This window comes from Xiphophorus hellerii, chromosome 2 (assembly GCF_003331165.1).
Source record: "Xiphophorus hellerii strain 12219 chromosome 2, Xiphophorus_hellerii-4.1, whole genome shotgun sequence".
NCBI lineage: Eukaryota > Metazoa > Chordata > Actinopteri > Cyprinodontiformes > Poeciliidae > Xiphophorus > Xiphophorus hellerii.
In genome coordinates this window covers 32,816,194-32,833,048 of record NC_045673.1, presented here as the reverse complement: position 1 = coordinate 32,833,048, position 16,855 = coordinate 32,816,194, and the positions used below count along the sequence as shown (strand labels likewise).

The 16,855-nt window shown below is 42.1% G+C and overlaps 1 protein-coding gene and 1 long non-coding RNA gene across 2 annotated transcripts in view; both read right to left on the bottom strand.

Annotated features, from left to right (window-relative positions):
• The window catches only part of slc13a1 (solute carrier family 13 member 1), a 37,520-nt gene extending 21,027 nt beyond the window's left edge, over positions 1–16,493 (bottom strand). Inside the window, exons 1-9 of the mRNA XM_032577280.1 lie at positions 16,035–16,493; positions 15,094–15,238; positions 8,839–8,967; positions 5,424–5,560; positions 3,461–3,627; positions 1,765–1,804; positions 1,383–1,614; positions 975–1,132; positions 650–769 (exon numbers count right to left, since the gene is read on the bottom strand). Of these exons, the coding sequence (XP_032433171.1) occupies positions 650–769; positions 975–1,132; positions 1,383–1,614; positions 1,765–1,804; positions 3,461–3,627; positions 5,424–5,560; positions 8,839–8,967; positions 15,094–15,238; positions 16,035–16,075 (1,169 nt within the window). The 5' untranslated portion in view covers positions 16,076–16,493. The remainder of the gene's footprint in view (positions 1–649; positions 770–974; positions 1,133–1,382; positions 1,615–1,764; positions 1,805–3,460; positions 3,628–5,423; positions 5,561–8,838; positions 8,968–15,093; positions 15,239–16,034) is intronic.
• LOC116728937 (uncharacterized) lies at positions 9,543–10,550 on the bottom strand. The gene is made up of 2 exons (XR_004341046.1): positions 10,134–10,550; positions 9,543–10,042 (listed from the first exon to the last, which is right to left on the bottom strand). It is a non-coding gene; the product is annotated as an uncharacterized LOC116728937 (long non-coding RNA).
• Positions 16,494–16,855: the final 362 nt, after the last annotated feature.

The window sequence follows — 16,855 nt, the reverse complement described above, 5'->3', positions numbered from 1 at the left end:
AGCAGACATTGGAGATGATGTGCAAAGAATATAGAAATGACAAGGGGAGGAGTTGGAGCGAAATTGCTACCGCAGTTGATAAACCCGATAACTTTTCAGATGTTCTTCGTTAAGGTGACATAAATAAGTTATAATGATTTTCATTCAGTCAGGACTGACACTAGCCACATACATTGCAGGTAGATTGTAGTAAAGCATTGATTAATGCCTGGTTTTAAAATTAGTTAACTGAACTTAACTAATTATTAACCATTATTTTGTCCCCATTGTTGGACATCATACGGCATGATCGAACCCAATCGAACCGTTATATCTAGGATTTTGGTCGGCTAATGTGTGGTCTGTCAGGTTTTGAAAATGGGCCGACAGCTCTAAGATCGTGTCGTGTGTGCTGGGCTTTACACTAAGGAAATGAGGAAGGGAGGGTCAGTGGAGAGCACCGGAGTTGAGCCTTTTTTCGTTCAATGTCAACAACAGAAAGAGAAAAAGGCAGAAAGAGACGATAAAGCCGATAATTAAAATGACGTCGATAGTTTTAATTTATCGTACGATTAATTGATTTATTGTTTATCTCAACAGGCCTACCACTATGCATGAAAAGGTTAAAACCACATGTGAGTTAAGATCATGATGGTGTGTTGACACTCACTCTGAGCCAAGGAACAACCAGTACAGCCAGATCCATGTGAGCAGGAGCATGATGACACTGATAGGAAGGCACATCAGGAGCCAGTTCCCAAAGTTGATGCAGTTGCATTCTGGGTAAATCCTTAAGGTGAAGACAGTATTAAGAGTGGATCATTTGAATGCAAACACTACTTGCATGAAAATTTTCTATCATAGTGTTGTTAATACTTGCCTAAATGTTTCACTAACACTTTTATTCATACACAGCTGGTTTACCCTATGCTATGTTTCTCCTTTTTTTCATACCCAAACCAAGAGTAATGTATATAATGAAGTCAGTCACCCACTGATTGAGATACTCAGAGAAGATGAGGTTTGGAGAGGTTCCTGGCAGTGTGGTGATACCACCAATGTTGGATGAGTAGGCAATACCGATGCACATTGCTTTGCACATCATTAGGTCCTGCTGACTCCTGCTGACAACAGTTGGGACACACGCTGCAGCCTTCAAGACAGCAAGAAGGAAAGTGAGACAGAGCATCAGAAGCAACAAGAACGAAAATACAATGCTTTGAAAAACTTTTTCTATTGCTTTTACATTTCCTTACAATTAAATATTTCAGGTCAAACCAACTTTAATACCAGACAGAACAGAATAGAGGGGAAAATTAGGTAGTGCATAAATACTTGCCATATATGCAGCAACAATAACCATAGAAGTTAAAGAAATAATACTTTTGATGGTAAATTTATACCTGAGCTGGGTCAGACTGGTCAGACTGGGGTTGAGCTGGGTCAGACTGGTCAGACTGGGGTTGAGCTGAGTCAGACTGGTCAGACTGGGGTTGAGCTGGGTCAGACTGGTCAGACTGGGGTTGAGCTGAGTCAGACTGGTCAGACTGGGGTTGAGCTGAGTCAGACTGGGGCAGTGTTTGAATCTCAACACATGTGAAGTTTTCTGCTGGAGCGTCAGGTTTCTTCTCATCGCTGGGAACCAAAACAATATGGTTTTAGATTTTAACTTAATGCAACGACAAGAAAATACAGGAGCACAGAATACAGCAAGGAGGAATTCAAGGGTAGAAAGAACCACTTAAGACTCAGATGACATTCTGATATTCCCAAAGCTCGACATACCTTGCAATTTTCTTTATTGATTCGATTTTCATGTCAGTTTCTGCAAAAAGAACAGAGTTTGACTTTCCATTCAGATCCATTATGTTCTTATGCTTGGAGGTGATGTCCCAAACTGTTCATGGTCAAGGGTGGGAAACCCTTTTGATATGAAAAGGGAACAGTATGCAAGCTTTGATTATTAGGTAAACACAATTTTTAGATTTTCTTTCTGCCTGCAGCATTTACTGCTCAATTTGGCAGAGGTGCATTTTGTATATTCTCATTTGTTCCTTTTTAATCCTTTACTGTTTTTGTCTAAGTTGTGCAGATGGATGGTGGAGAAATGACTCAGATTTTGCTTGACATAATGCATCAAAGCAACATGATCATTATGACTGTATCGTTAATTTATTTTGGTCACATTTAAAGTTAAAACACGTAGGTAAGGCTAATTTTCCCTTCTGGAAAAAGCTTGTCTTGTGTTTTTTTCTGAGGTTTCCAGTGTGACAGGTTGAAGTGATGAAAGGAGAAAATGTCAGAGCTATGCACAGATTGTCAACTAATTCACACACTATAGTGAGCCTGCAATTTTGTAGCGACATTTATAATATTGACCTTTTTTCATTGACTTTATAATCCACTACATCCTGTCTTCTGGTACAGTAAAAGTAGAGTTCAGAGGGTTTACTGTACATTGTTTGAAAAAGCGTATGAAGCCTGACCTCCCAGAACATAATACAGACTATAGTTATTCTTCAGTTATTGAGATTTTCAGCCTGGCTGGGCATGAGCAAGTCTGATACAGAACATTTAAGACAACATTAAAACACAGTGCAGTGAAACTGTATGTAAAAGCGTTGTTGTCAAGATCAATAAACAATGAATGTGATGTTTGCTGTTCTGCAGGCCTCAGAAGTTTATTAGGGAACATTACACTGTAGTACATCACCTTTGAAACACCATCACAGAGAAACTGGTAGGAATGTGTGTGGTGTAACTTCAGGCCAGAGGAGAGAAGATGAGGTAAGTTGGAGGAAGAAGGTGGGATAATTGGAGAGATGAAGGAAGTCAAACAGGACTACTATTAGGCTAGATCCATAGCAAAGAGAAGGCTTCTTGTGAGCAACTTGAGAGGCTTGATAGTAAGGAAAAGCTCTGTTCGTTCAGGTTAGCACAACAGAAAGATCGTACTGGAATTGGTGTAGAGGAGGTCTGGTTGACAAAAGCTTGAAAAGAGAATGTGTTGATGAATGAACAGACTGTGGTGAGAGATGGAAGGAGAATTTTGAGAAGCAGAAGAATGAGAAATATGAGATGGAGAGGAGGACAAGATGGAGCAGAAATAGTGAATCAAAAAGTAAAGGACATCCGAAGAGGATGGGGGGCAGAAGAGCAGTTGGTACAGATATCAGTCCTGTAGAGGTATGAAGATGTTTGGGAAAGAGTGGAGTGGTGTTTTTGACCATTTATTTAACAGAAGCTTCTTTCTGAGCAAACTTTTGTTGTGACTGACTTAAAGCATGAGTGTTTTTATGTGAATGTTTGTCTTTGAATCTAAAGGCCGTTTTTCCACATAAGAGTTTAGAATTAAATCTATTTGAAGAAGGAATAAGACTGAGATCTGACAGATCTGTGTCCATTGTTGAAAGTGAAACAAAGACAGATTCACTCTTCAAAACCGTATTAGGTTGTGTTTTACTAAAGCACATCCAGTTACCATACAGTTGCAGGTCAGGGTTGACGTTGCCATTACATCCCAACTCCTTGGCCTTCAGGATCTGCTGGAGCACAGCCTCTACAATGGGCATCACCATGGTAACTGCCGAGGTGTTTTGAACCCACATGGAAAGGAAGGCACAGCCAGACATGAAGCCCAACATCAGCCTGGAGGCAACAACATGCTATCAGAAATAGGAACAAAGCAACCGCAAGTTCACACTTTAATTAGGTTTAGTTGACTAGAGCACTAGGGCTAACCTATGTACCCACTTTATTTTCTGTCGTAAGTTGCATAGGAATTGCCCTCTTGTGGCCATTTGAGGACTATGGAGGTTTTTATTTATGGCTACTTAATTTTTCATGGACGGACGGACGGACAGACGGATGGAATGAAGGGGCGTTGCCCATCCACACCTGCATTAGACTGGAAGTTGTTTATTTTTATTTGTTTGTTTGTTATTTCACCACGGAGAGGCCAACTTTCCATTATTCCTATCTTGATTTGATACAATAAAGGTTCCTGCACTGTATCTTTGCCCTCTGTTATTTCCTGCACTTTTTTCAGGCGCTACAACTGTTCAATCCGTTGTTAACATGGCGAAACGTGTTTTACCGAGTCGCCTTTGTACGAGCATGAAGATGTTCATGCTGGTTTTACACCTGGAGCTGCTGCTGTGCAGAGCTGCACCCCTGTGTATATTAGAATCAAATAGCAGCAAGCCAGCAAAAGGCAAAAAACTTAGTTGTTTTTTTTCCCCAACCAAACAGAGTAAGTTGAGTAAAACTGTTGCATGCGAATAATAAGCTGTTAAGCGAATAATAAGCTGTTAACTATATAATAGTTTGTGGTTTTAAAATTGCATATGCTATCTAGTTTATGGGAATTCTTATTATTGCTGGGTTTCAGATGTTGTAGCACTGATGTCATCCAATGGGGACAGGAAGTAAATGCAACCCGTTTATTTCTGCTGAACCTGCTTCAAAATGTCTAAAGTCTGTGTCATGTACGTTGTTCCAACAGTTCTAATAGAGAGAAAGATAAACGTTATTTTCGTTTTTCGAAGGTAGTTGGTCACAAGGGAATTCATTTTTAAAAACTTACCGAAAAAGAGGAGAAAAGTGGATTAACAATCTACGGCTAAAAACAGGAGATGCGGAAACTAACAATGCCAGAGTTTGCAGCGCCACTTTCTAACAGGCAACGACCTCATTGTTTAAATTATGTTTTCAGATATTTTATTGGACACTTACTTAGAAAGATAAGCACCTAATCCAAGTGCAAAAACTTTTCATTGAAAAACAAGAATTTTTTCAAAATTGCCATATTTCCATTAAGTGAACTCGTTTTTGGAATTTTAATTTGTGCCATTCTATTAACCGAGTAGCTTGTGAGACCTTTCTCAACAAGTAGAATAAAATAAAGATTAGATGCTGAAAAATTAAAACTCTGTGTTAACATAGTTTTAATGAGTCACTTACTGAAATGTCATTTTATTTTTAGACACATTCATCAGAAATCATCTTAGTTGTAGTTTTAGTGCTTTTTTTTGTATGACGTATTCACAAAGACATAGAGAAACTCTTAATCTTCTCAAATCTTTAAGTATATTTGTTGATTCTTACCTTAGTGAACTACTACTGCTATGGATGGACTGGAGTTGAGTTATTCAGTACACAGATGAAACTTTGCTGCTAAAACTTTGTTCATTATTCTTTTCCTAATAATGTCTCAAAAGACCTGGGGCCTCATATATAAAAGAGTGCACAGGGTTCACACAAAAAATTGGTGTATGGACAAACTGGCGCAAAAATATTAAGATGTATAAAGCCATGCGTACACATGTACTTGCACATCTTTCCTTTATAAACCGCAAATTTTTCGTGCATACACACACTTTTTACATGATCCTCCTGAATAATAAAGGTACTTGAATCCAGTAATCTATTAGAGAGGTGCTCACCATGCAGGGTTGACTCCCACCATGGAGACAAGTCTCAAGGCTATTCTCCGGTGAAGACCCCACTTCTCAATGGATGTAGCCAGGCAGATGACCCCCACTAACAAGAAGTGGAAATCTTTGAAGTACTCTTTTGCCACCTTAAAGCAACATGGATAGTTTTAATAAAAATCAGTAATAACTTGATAAACCAAATCATAAAACCAGAACTGCAACTGTTGAAAACACATCTAATTATGATGTTTCAATTCAAGGATTCTATGTATCAAGACATAAACAGAATGTGTTATTTTAGATATTTTTTAGGAACAACATCACAAAGTTCAGTTTAAAGAGATTTTTAAGGTTACTATCAACAAACACCCATAAATATTTTAAACCCTCAGGAGACCATTTGAAAGTGGACATGTTTTTAACTTTACTGTAGTCAAATACAGACATCGACAAAACCTCACTCTTTTCCAGGTTAACTTTGTATCAGGAAAATGAACTGTATTTACTCAGTAGTTCCTGAAGGTGACAAAGAGAGTATTCTGGATTGGTTAAAAATATAATTATGTTGTCAGCAAAAAGTGAAATCTTGTGTATGTTAGTGCCAATCTCAAAGCCACTAATATTAGGATTTTCTTCTAATGCCCTCTGCCAAGGGCTCGATGGCAAGCGCAAAAAGGGCGGGACTAACTATCTGTCTGTTGCCTCTCTACAGCCGAAATGGATCAGAGGTAATCCCATTGGTAATAACTCTAGCTTGAGGGGATCTATAAAGAGATTGTATCAAATTGACAAACTCTTCACCAAATTTCTTAAGGACAGAAAAGAGGCATTGCCATTCAACCATATTGAAAGCCTTTTCAGCACCAAATGAGAAGGGTACACTTGGTACCTTTTTCTTGTTAACAACATGTACTATGTTAAACAAATACCTAAAATTATTAGTGGAAATCCCATTTAAAATAAACCCTGTTTGATCTGGGTTGATAAGTAAAGGTACATACCTTTCCAATCTTTTTGCTATCATTTTGCTGGTCACCAACCTTTAAAAAACTTGACTTTCTGAATTAATTTTGTGTGTGTGCAAAATATAGTGAAAAAAGTGACTAAGTTGGAACCATTGGGTGATTATTGTAAACCTTGCATGGGGAGATGACCTGGTGGCCAGGACTGTGTATCAGCCCTAAATCATGATTCTGTCTAAAGCACCATATTACCTTGGGCCAGCCCTGCATGAACAGCAAGCCGCTGCTCTGCTCTGCCCATCTCTCTGCTGGAATCTACCTGGAATCCCCCAATAGCCCCTATGCCAGTCCGTCCTGCTTTTGGGACATCTTGATTTATGTAATCGTGGCATGTTTGTTTGTTCCTGTGGTCTAAATGGTAAAGTATTTTCACTGATGTTTATGTGATGTTTTGTGAACTCCAAATGCTATGAGATGAATCTTTCTTTAGCTTTAGCAGTTAAGGTTCTGCAGTAACTTCTATTCACATCTGTTCACCTCCAGCCCAGATCCCATCAGCGGTGCAAACCGCCTGGTAGTAACATTAAGCTAAGGTGAAGCACAGAGCGAACAGTGAGCAGGCGGTACAGGGGCTCTGAGGTATGTCGCGGTGACAGTCGCGGTACCGTTTATATCAGGATACCTGGTTCTGGCCCACAGCAGTGGGACCAACTCAGGCTGTCTGTAGCGAACTGGGCATTTAGTCCAGCACTGGCGAAGCCTGATAAAATTAAAGTTTGAAGTTTTCTCTGCAGCCGAACCATTTCTGTTTTTAGGAGAGAGGGGGGGCTTTGCGAGGACAATTACGAAAAACTTTAACTACTAACTTCAACATCAGACCCATGTTGTTATTCACAAACAATGTATGTTGAAAAATAAATATTCTTGCTCATAATTTGATAGTTAGAGGGCACAGATCCACCCCCCTCCTCCTCACCATGTGCCAGGTGTCTTTTTTTTTGTTCTTTCTCTCCCCTCCAGGGGCTCTTTTGTGGGCTCTAGTGTCCCTTATATGAAAGTAGGCTGACAGGAAAGGGGGGAAGACATGCAGCAAATATTGCCGGGTCCGGGAATCGAACCCGTGACGGCCGTGTCGAGGACTCAAGGCCTCCAAACATGGGTCACGCTATCCCCTACGCCACCACAGCACGCCCGGTGCCCGGTGTCTTAACAACATGGAGGCAGAGGAACTGAGAATCCTCATTATGAGACTGAGTCATTATTAGACTGAGGGATTACAAGACTAATTTATTTTTTACTAAATTATTATATTTACCTAAACATTATTGTTGAGGGGCACAAATAAGCAGGCCTCCTGGCACACAGATTTAAAAAAAAAAAAAAAAAAAACTCAAAAGGGCAGTAGGGGCATCAAGGATAAAAGGGGAGGGGCTCAAGCCCACTCCCCACCCCCATTCCCCCTTCAGGTGCTTGAAATAGAACATGTTAGCATGATTTAGAGCTACAAAGTTGCATTTAAACAAATCTGTCATGAATTGTGGTTTTGTGATGAAGAGGATTGACTGTGTCAGACCCAGGATGAAGTGGAGAAATGTGTTTAATGTTGTCCAGAAAGTGCCCAAAACCAGGAACCACAGGTGAGCGACGAGACAACAACAAGAACTAAGGTTTGCACACAATGGGCCAAGACAATTATGACGGCGACGACGACAACTATGACAAGGATCCAGCAGGGAACAGAGGAGACAGGTAAGGTTAAATACACAGGGGAAATCAGTAGTCTAATTACTACTAATTAGACTAATTAACTATTTTAACTAATTTAACTATAATTAGTGTTACCAATTAGTGCAACAAAAACAAATTGTGTTTTTGTAACACAATTTGTGTTACAAAAACACAAATTGTGTATTGTTCTTAGGACAGATGAGAGCAGAGTAAAGATACTAGGCAAAAACAGCATTTTAGAAGAAACACTTTTGTGCAACATGGTGGTGAAAGGTTGATGGTTTGGGCTTGTTTGCAACAACAGAACAAGTTCATATTTCAGGCTCTGAGTTAAAACCTGACGTTCTGGGGTCACATGTGAGGCCATTAGACAGATAAGGTTTTCAAACTCCAATTAAATAAATCAATGTTGGACAGAGAAGTGGCCTTAAATTACTCCTCAACACTGAGAGACAAGGTGATAAATATAACAGAATATACTTTATTGATCCTCAAGAATCAATAAAGTATAAAGGATCAATATGACTGAATATAAATAAACAAATAAGTATGCAGATGCAAATATGTTCATCTAAAAATAATCTGAGTGCAGAGAAAATTAGATTTAAGTTACTCAGAAAATAAAATAATGAAATAAATAAATACTTATAATAATAATAAATAAATAAATGTGGAATCTGTTAGACAGACTCCATAGACAAGATGAAATCCTTTCCTTTTTAAGATTGACTCACATTGGATGACTTCATAATGCCGAACATGGGGAAGAGGAGGGCAGGGAGCATGGCGGTCATAGACAAAGGAATCACCTCTGTCACCCAGAACACAGCCATGAGTAGCAACACAAAGGCACATTCTGCTACCTAAACAGTAAAAAGACAAAAAAAAAAAAATCACTTTTTTTTAACTGCCTTTATTGCAACAGGACGGCTGCTAGTATGAATTTTGAGTCTTTCTCTGTGGAGTTTACATGTTCTCTCCCATATCCAAACATCATCATCATCAGTGCCTATCTCCCTTTGAGCCCAAGACCACTGAGGAGTGATCTCCAACCTGAGTCCTCCTCTTCATTTGGTTGCAACATGAACTGCTGTTGACAGAGACACATCCCCATGGTTCCAGGCAGTCTTTAGCAGGTCAGACCTTGCCTTCCCCCTGCCTTTACCTCCAGCACTGCCTGGAAAGATGAAAATGTCCACATGCTTCTCCTCCTGGGTTTTCCTGTGTTCTTTTAATATTAAAACCTATTGGCAGTAATGGAGATGCTACATGGTGGGAAATAGTAGAGAAAGGTCATTGTAAAGTTGCACTGATGTCTACTGGTTGTCATGGTACCATAGCTGCTTCTGCTCCTAACGAAAATGGTCATCTAACTGTAAATGTCATGTTGGGGTTTAGGTTTCTAGCCCACATGCAGAACACCACAGGAGACAAAGAATCAGTTGAAGAATATTTATTGTAAAACAATAACCCAGTAAAGATGTTGGCGTGGTTAGGGTCCAAACTGGGGGGGAATGCTGCTGACTGCGGCTCACTGCAGAACAGCGAAAAGGAAATGGTGAGTTCAATGGCAGCTGGGAAACAGGATGTGCGAGATGGGAAAATCAGTTCTTACTTTCTGGTAGATATAGTCTCGGATTGAGAGGGTGGATACTGCGGGTTCCGGTTGGGCAGCAGAGCTGAGCGAGGTCCAAAGGCTGGGAGATGGCGGTGGAGGGCGGACAGGTAAGTTCTGGATTCGACGATGATGGAGGGAAGGGTCCGACAGCCAGCCGGAGGAAGTGAAACTGGGGAATCTTGAGATCCGACGGATGAGGAGGAAATGGGAACTCGGGCAACGTGTGGGTACCACCCGCGGCGTCACGAGGAGGGCTTAATCCAAAAGCCACAACGGAAGTCTCTCAGGGAGGATCCAGGGAATGACTCGAGAGGAAACACCTGAAGAGCACAGAGAACAAAATGACGAATTATTCGAGAGGGAACTCAGAGGAAACGAACTCGGAGACTGACACCGAGGGGCTCAGACTACCGTTTAGGCGAAAACACTCCAGCGTCGAAGTCCTGGCTGTCAGCGTCTTTTCACCTCCAGCTGATGATGAGAAGATCATCGTCAGGTGTGCAGAACTACAGGCACGCCTCCCCCGGGAAACCAGCCTCTGGCGCTATCTGGTGGACAGCCCGTGAACCACCAAGAGGATCCAAAAATAAAGAAAAAAATGAACAAAAACCCCAGAACCTGACAGTACCCCTCCTCAACGGTCGCCACCTGGCGACCGAGACGAACAGGAAGGAAAGGACGAACGATAATCAGCAATAAGTGAGGGATCCAGGATGAACGGACCCGGGACCCACGACTGATCCTCCGGACCGTAGCCCTCCCAGTCAACAAGGTATTGCCTCCCGCGACCCTGCCGACGGGAGTCCACGATCCGGCGGACGGAATAGGCCGGATGGCCGTCAATGATACGGGCGGGAGGAGGGGGCTCGGAAGGAGGGCACAATGTGCTGGTACGGACGGGCTTGATTTGGGAGACGTGGAAAGCGGGATGCACACGCAGGGAGGCTGGGAGGCGAAGACGGACTGCTGACGGGCTGATGATGCTTTCAATGACGAACGGACCAATAAACCTGGGGGAGAGCTTCTTCGAAATGGACTTAAGGGGAATGTTACGAGAGGATAACCAAACCTGTTGTCCCGGAGCGTAGCTGGCAGCGGGTGTGCGTTTGTGATCAGCCAGGCGCTTGTTCTGTTCAGCAGTGTTGTTCAGATTGTTGGTAGTGGTTCTCCAGACGTATTGACAGAGGCGGATGTGATGTTGGATTGAGTTGACAGCGATGTTCTTTTCTTCCGAAGACAATAATGGGGGTTGATAGCCTAGAGATACTTCAAAAGGGGATAGACCAGTAGCTGCAGAGACATGAGAGTTGTGCGCATATTCCACCCAGGGGAGAAACTGACTCCAGTCAGCGGGGTTGGTGGAAGTAAAACAACGAAGAGTAGATTCCAGCTCCTGGTTCATGCGTTCTGTTTGTCCGTTAGTCTGAGGGTGAAAACCAGAAGTTAATAAAAACTTTGCACCAAGTGCAGAGCAGAAGTTCTTCCAGATCTGAGAAATGAACTGGGGTCCCCGATCCGATAAGATTTCGAGTGGAATACCGTGAAGACGAAAAACATGTTTTATTAACAGCTGAGCAGTCTGGAACGCTGTGGGGAGTTTCTTCAGCGGGATAAGATGGCAGGCCTTTGAGAAACGATCTATAATAGTGAAAATGGTGGTAAAACCTTTAGATAGGGGCAAGCCGGTAACAAAATCTATGGAGACATGGGACCAGGGTCGTTTGGGAACTGGTAACGGCTGCAGAAAGCCTGAAGGGGGCTGATGGGAAGGTTTGTTTCTGGAGCAGATGGTACAGGCTAGCACAAAATCTTGAACGTCCTTATGAATGGACGGCCACCAGAATTTGCGGTTTATGAGTGCAATGGTGCGACTGATAACTGGGTGTCTGGAAAACCTGGATGAGTGAATCTATTGGATGAAGTGGGCTCGAATGGTAGACGGAACATAGATCTTGTGCGGCGGACAGGAGTCAGGGGCTGGCTCTGATTGCTGCGCCTGCTTGATAAGGTCTTCTACCTTCCAGGTTACTGCTGCAACAGTACAGCTGGGAGGTAGGATGGTGGCGGGTCCTTGTTCCAAATCATCAGGTGAATGTTGGCGAGACAGGGCATCCGGTCTTATATTACAAGAGCCTGGGTGGTAGGAGATAGACAGGTTAAATCTGGAAAAGAAAAGAGACCAGCGGGATTGACGGGAATTTAATCTTTTAGCAGATTGTAAATACGACAGGTTTTTGTGGTCCGTCCAAACCAGCACGGGATGTTCCGCGCCCTCCAACCAGTGCCGCCAATCCTCCAAGGCTAATTTGATAGTCAGAAGCTCTCGGTCGCCCACACCATAGTTTCGTTCTGAGGGAGACAGTCTGCGAGAGAAAAATGCACAAGGATGAACTTTATCATCAATCTCGGAAACCTGGGAGAGAACGGCTCCTACGCCGGTGTCTGATGCGTCAACCTCGACTATGAATTGTTTCTTGGGGTCAGGTTGAATTAGCACGGGTGCGTTGGCGAACAGGGTCTTTAATCTTTTAAAAGCTGCCTCAGCCTCCGGGGTCCAACTGAAAATGGTCTTAGTAGAAGTGAGGGCTGTTAAAGGTAAGGCAGTCTGACTATAGTTGCGGATAAAGCGGCGATAAAAATTGGCGAATCCGAGGAATCTTTGCAACTGCTTACGTGTCTCAGGGGTTGGCCAGTCCAACACCGCCTTAATCTTTTCCTCCGTCGGCCTTACCTGTCCGAACTCGAGCACAAAACCAAGGAAAGTGACTGATGGTTTGTGAAACTCGCATTTTTCTGCTTTAACGAACAACTTGTTTTCCAGAAGACGTTGTAACACAAGGCGGACGTGACGTTTATGGTCATCTATGGACTTTGAATAGATCAAGATGTCATCTAGATAAACAAAAACAAAAATATTTAGAAAATCTCTCAGCACATCATTCACAAGAGCTTGGAAAAATGCGGGAGCATTAGACAGTCCAAAAGGCATAACTAAGTATTCGAAATGGCCGATTGGTGTCTTGAAAGCAGTTTTCCATTCATCGCCCTGGCGGATTCTAAGTAAATGGTAGGCATTTCTGAGATCTAACTTAGTGAAAATAACAGCGTCGTGTACCGGTTCAAAAGCAGAAGATAACAGGGGCAGAGGATATTTGTTTTTTACTGTTATATGATTTAGACCTCGGTAATCAATGCACTGTCGGAGCGAGCCGTCCTTCTTGCCCACAAAAAAGAAACCCGCACCCAAAGGAGAGGAGGAGGGGCGGATGATGCCTGCGGCTAAAGAGTCCTTGATGTAATTCTCCATTGTTTCTCTTTCAGGTCGGGAGATGTTATATAAACGGCTAGAAGGTAACGGTGCTCCGGGGAGAAGGTCGATAGCGCAATCGTAGGGGCGGTGAGGTGGCAGAGAGAGAGCTCTTGATTTACTGAAGACGGGGGCTAAATCTCGGTACTCTGGCAGAATGGTGGACAGGTCTGGTGGGTCTGCCTCCTGGCGTTTTGCCGGGGAGGAACCTGGAGGAACTGCAGAGCAGAGACAAGATGAATGACACAAAGGGGACCAAGATTCAACATGTCTGTCTGTCCAATTTATATGTGGGTTGTGTTGTTGCAACCATTTGAAACCCAGAATTATTGGGGAGCTGGCTGTGGGAAAAACAAAAGGTGAGATGACTTCACTATGATTTCCCGAAATTACTAAATGCAACAGTTTGGTTTGATGGGTGATTTGAGGAAGAGATCCTCCGTCTAAGGCTGTGACACGGAGGGGGACTGCTAGCGGAACAGTTTCAATGGACATCTGTTTAACAAATGAGGAATCGATGAGGTTCTGCTCGCATCCTGAATCAATGAGAGTGGACAACGGAACTGACTGGTCTTGATTGATTAACATAGCTGACAGTAATAAACGCGGAGATTCTTCTTTTTGTAGGTGGTCCGCCAGTTCTCTCGCCTCTACTGGCGGACCTGGGAGTTTAACCGAATCGGACACTGTGCAATAAAATGACCAGGGGCACCGCAATATAGACAGAGACGAGAAGACATACGTTTCTGGCGCTCTGCTGGTGTAAGACTAGTGTGGCCTATCTGCATCGGCTCCGGACCTGGTGAACTTGGTGGGATGAGTGGATGGGAGGCTGAGTGAGAGGTATTGGGTGTTGATAATGTTCTCACTGGTGGTTCTCTGCGGCTTCTCTCTCTGGTGCGGGAACAGATTCTATTATCCAGACGAATAGTCAGGTTGATAAGCTCCTCTAAAGTCTTGGGTTCATCTAATACGACTAATTCGTCTTTGATCGACTCGTTTAATGCATGGAAATAGGCACTCTTTAACGCCGCACTGTTCCAATCGGATGCTGCAGCCTTTACTTGGAAATCTACGGCAAAATCAGCTACCGTTCCAAGTGGAAGAGTTCAAGTTTCTCTGGATATTGTTCACGAATGAGGGAAGAAGGGAGCGGGAGATCGACAGGAAGATTGGCGCAGCGTCTGCCATCAAGCAGGCGCTGTACCGGTCCATCGTGGTGAAGAAAGAGCTGAGCCAAAAAGCAAAGCTCTCGATTTACCGGTCGATCTACGTTCTCACCCTCATCTATGGTGATGAGCTTTGGGTCATGACCGAAAGAACGAGATCGGATACAAGCGGCCGAAATGGGTTTTCTCCGTAGGGTGTCTGGGCTATCCCTTAGAGATCGATTGAAAAGGTCAGTCATCCGGGAGAGACTCCGATTAGAGCCGCTGCTCCTTCACATCGAAAGGCTTTGGGTCATGACCGAAAGAATGTGATCATGGATACAAGAAATGGGTTTTCTCCATAGGATGCTCCTTCACGTCGAGTGGAGCCAGTTGAGGTGACTCAGGCATCTGGTCAGGATGCCTCCTGGATGCCTCCCTGGTGAGGTGTTCTGGACACATCCCACCGGGAGGAGGCCCAGAGGAAGACCCAGGACATGCTGAAGGGACTATGTTTCTCAGCTGGCCTGGGAACTCCTTGGGATACCCCTGGAGGAGCTGGAACAAGTGGCTGGGGAGAGGGAAGTCTGGGTCTCCCTTCTGAAGCTGCTACCCCCGCGACCCGACCCCGGATAAAGCAGAATAAACTGGATGGATGGATGGATATAAATAATTTTTGACATGGCATTTTAAAAAATTAAACGAACATTGTCTTCAAAATTGACACTGCTTTTATTTTCTTTTGATATTGTTTTCTCATTCTCTATTGGAAACAAACATTCATGATGAAATTAAAATAATTTTAAACCCAAATCTCCCAGGGATCGAATAATTTTGTACTGAACAAATCTATTCAACCCCTTAACAAATCTAATCGAAAGGCTGAAGATCAGATGCTGGACTCATGGAGACTGACCTTTGTTCTGATGACCAGTGGAAGAGGAAGCAGCAGCAGTGGCGTGAGGATGATGAAGATAAGGCTGCGATAGTTCCACAGCCCTCTGCCCACACTCCTCAGCATTCTCTCTTCTTTATTTCTATGAATAGTTATTGCTGTGAAACTTTACAAAGCATGTAGGGTGGTTAACACAGTCAGGTTGATCTGAACATAATGCATGAACATGATGCAAGTTCTGTGGCCATATCTAGTTTTTATTGTGTAATACCTTCAAACCTCAGTTTGAAGGTATTACACAATAAGGTATTGACAGCAACACAAAGCAAGATTGACATCTTGCTTTGATTTGTGACACTAATCAGTATTAGTGGAAGGATGCAGTGTTGTATTTTACATTTTGGACTGAAAACATTTGGAAATGTCACAAAAAAAGGTAACATGAGGTACCTTTTTTGGTAACCCATGTTACCTATAAACCTATAATGTTATAGGTTTAGGTTTGTTTCCTTTCTTATGTACCACATACAGAGTATTAGTCATCATAGTTTACCTAAAATGAAACGCAACCAGTTCTTGTAGTTTTATTTTTATTCTGGTCAGAGAATAGAACTATGAGATTTTCAACCATCAGCAGTGGTGGCTCATTTCATACATTATTTACATCTTTCATCTTCATTTGTTGAATTGTTATTATCAATTATTGATTTGTTTGGTAAAGAAAAAAAAGTCTAGGTGTAAAATGCTTCAGTGTAACTGACATTCACTAAGTTTTTTTATTAACATGCCATTCAGACATTCAAGCTTCATATTGAAGCCTGAAAAGTTTGATTCCTATTTTTTCAAACTCAATAATGAATTAATCTAGTAAACATGAAACAGACAGAGGAACATAAAGAAATAGAACAACAGGTATGTACAATCACAACCATTTCAGATTTCATAATTAGGTTTATTCTCACCTTGTGCTGTCCTCACTGAGACAATCCTGCCCATTGCACATCAGAGAACTTGGTCTAAATGTAATGAGCAGCCCTCCTTTTCACAAATAATATATCCCCCACTTCTTTCTTTGAAGTACTTTTTAACAGCTATTGTCAGCTTGTGTTAGTAATCATTAACACATTGCTTCAGACACAAGCGTTTCACTCTGCGTTCAAAGGCACCATCATAAAAATTGTTTGGGAAAAAAAAAAAACTTTGGACAGTGTTGCCAACAGATACACGTTGACTATCTCTATATTGGAATAGTACTTCAGTTACTGTATTCAGGTTTCAACTGGTGATGTGCACAGTTGGGATATGCTAAACACTGGGAACACATGTTCTCTTCAAGTTTTAAACTTTATATTTATCTATTTGTAGAGATGTAGATTCAGCCAAGCTCTATGTATGCTAGAAAGTGAATTCTATTGGAAATTCCTGCAAACATTGAGATGCATGTCTTTTTATTTATTTATTTTTTACAGATTTGACATACAAAAAGTTTTAAATTTAAAACATAGCCAGTTTCTGTGGAATTAATCTGAAGAGGAAAGTCTCCTCTGGTCTGTGACAAAAAGTGTATCCAGTTACCAGAGTTGTGTTACATCATTATAATCTCCTCATTTGTCTGGCTGAGAATCTGGATTTTGTTTTGATGCATGTGATACAAGATGTCTATCATTAATAAAATCAGCTAATGTCTTAAAATCTGCATCCCTACACCTTCCATCAGTACTAGAACCAGCAGAATAAAAAGCATGGGATAATAAATCTGGACCTTTTCATGTTTTTATGCGAG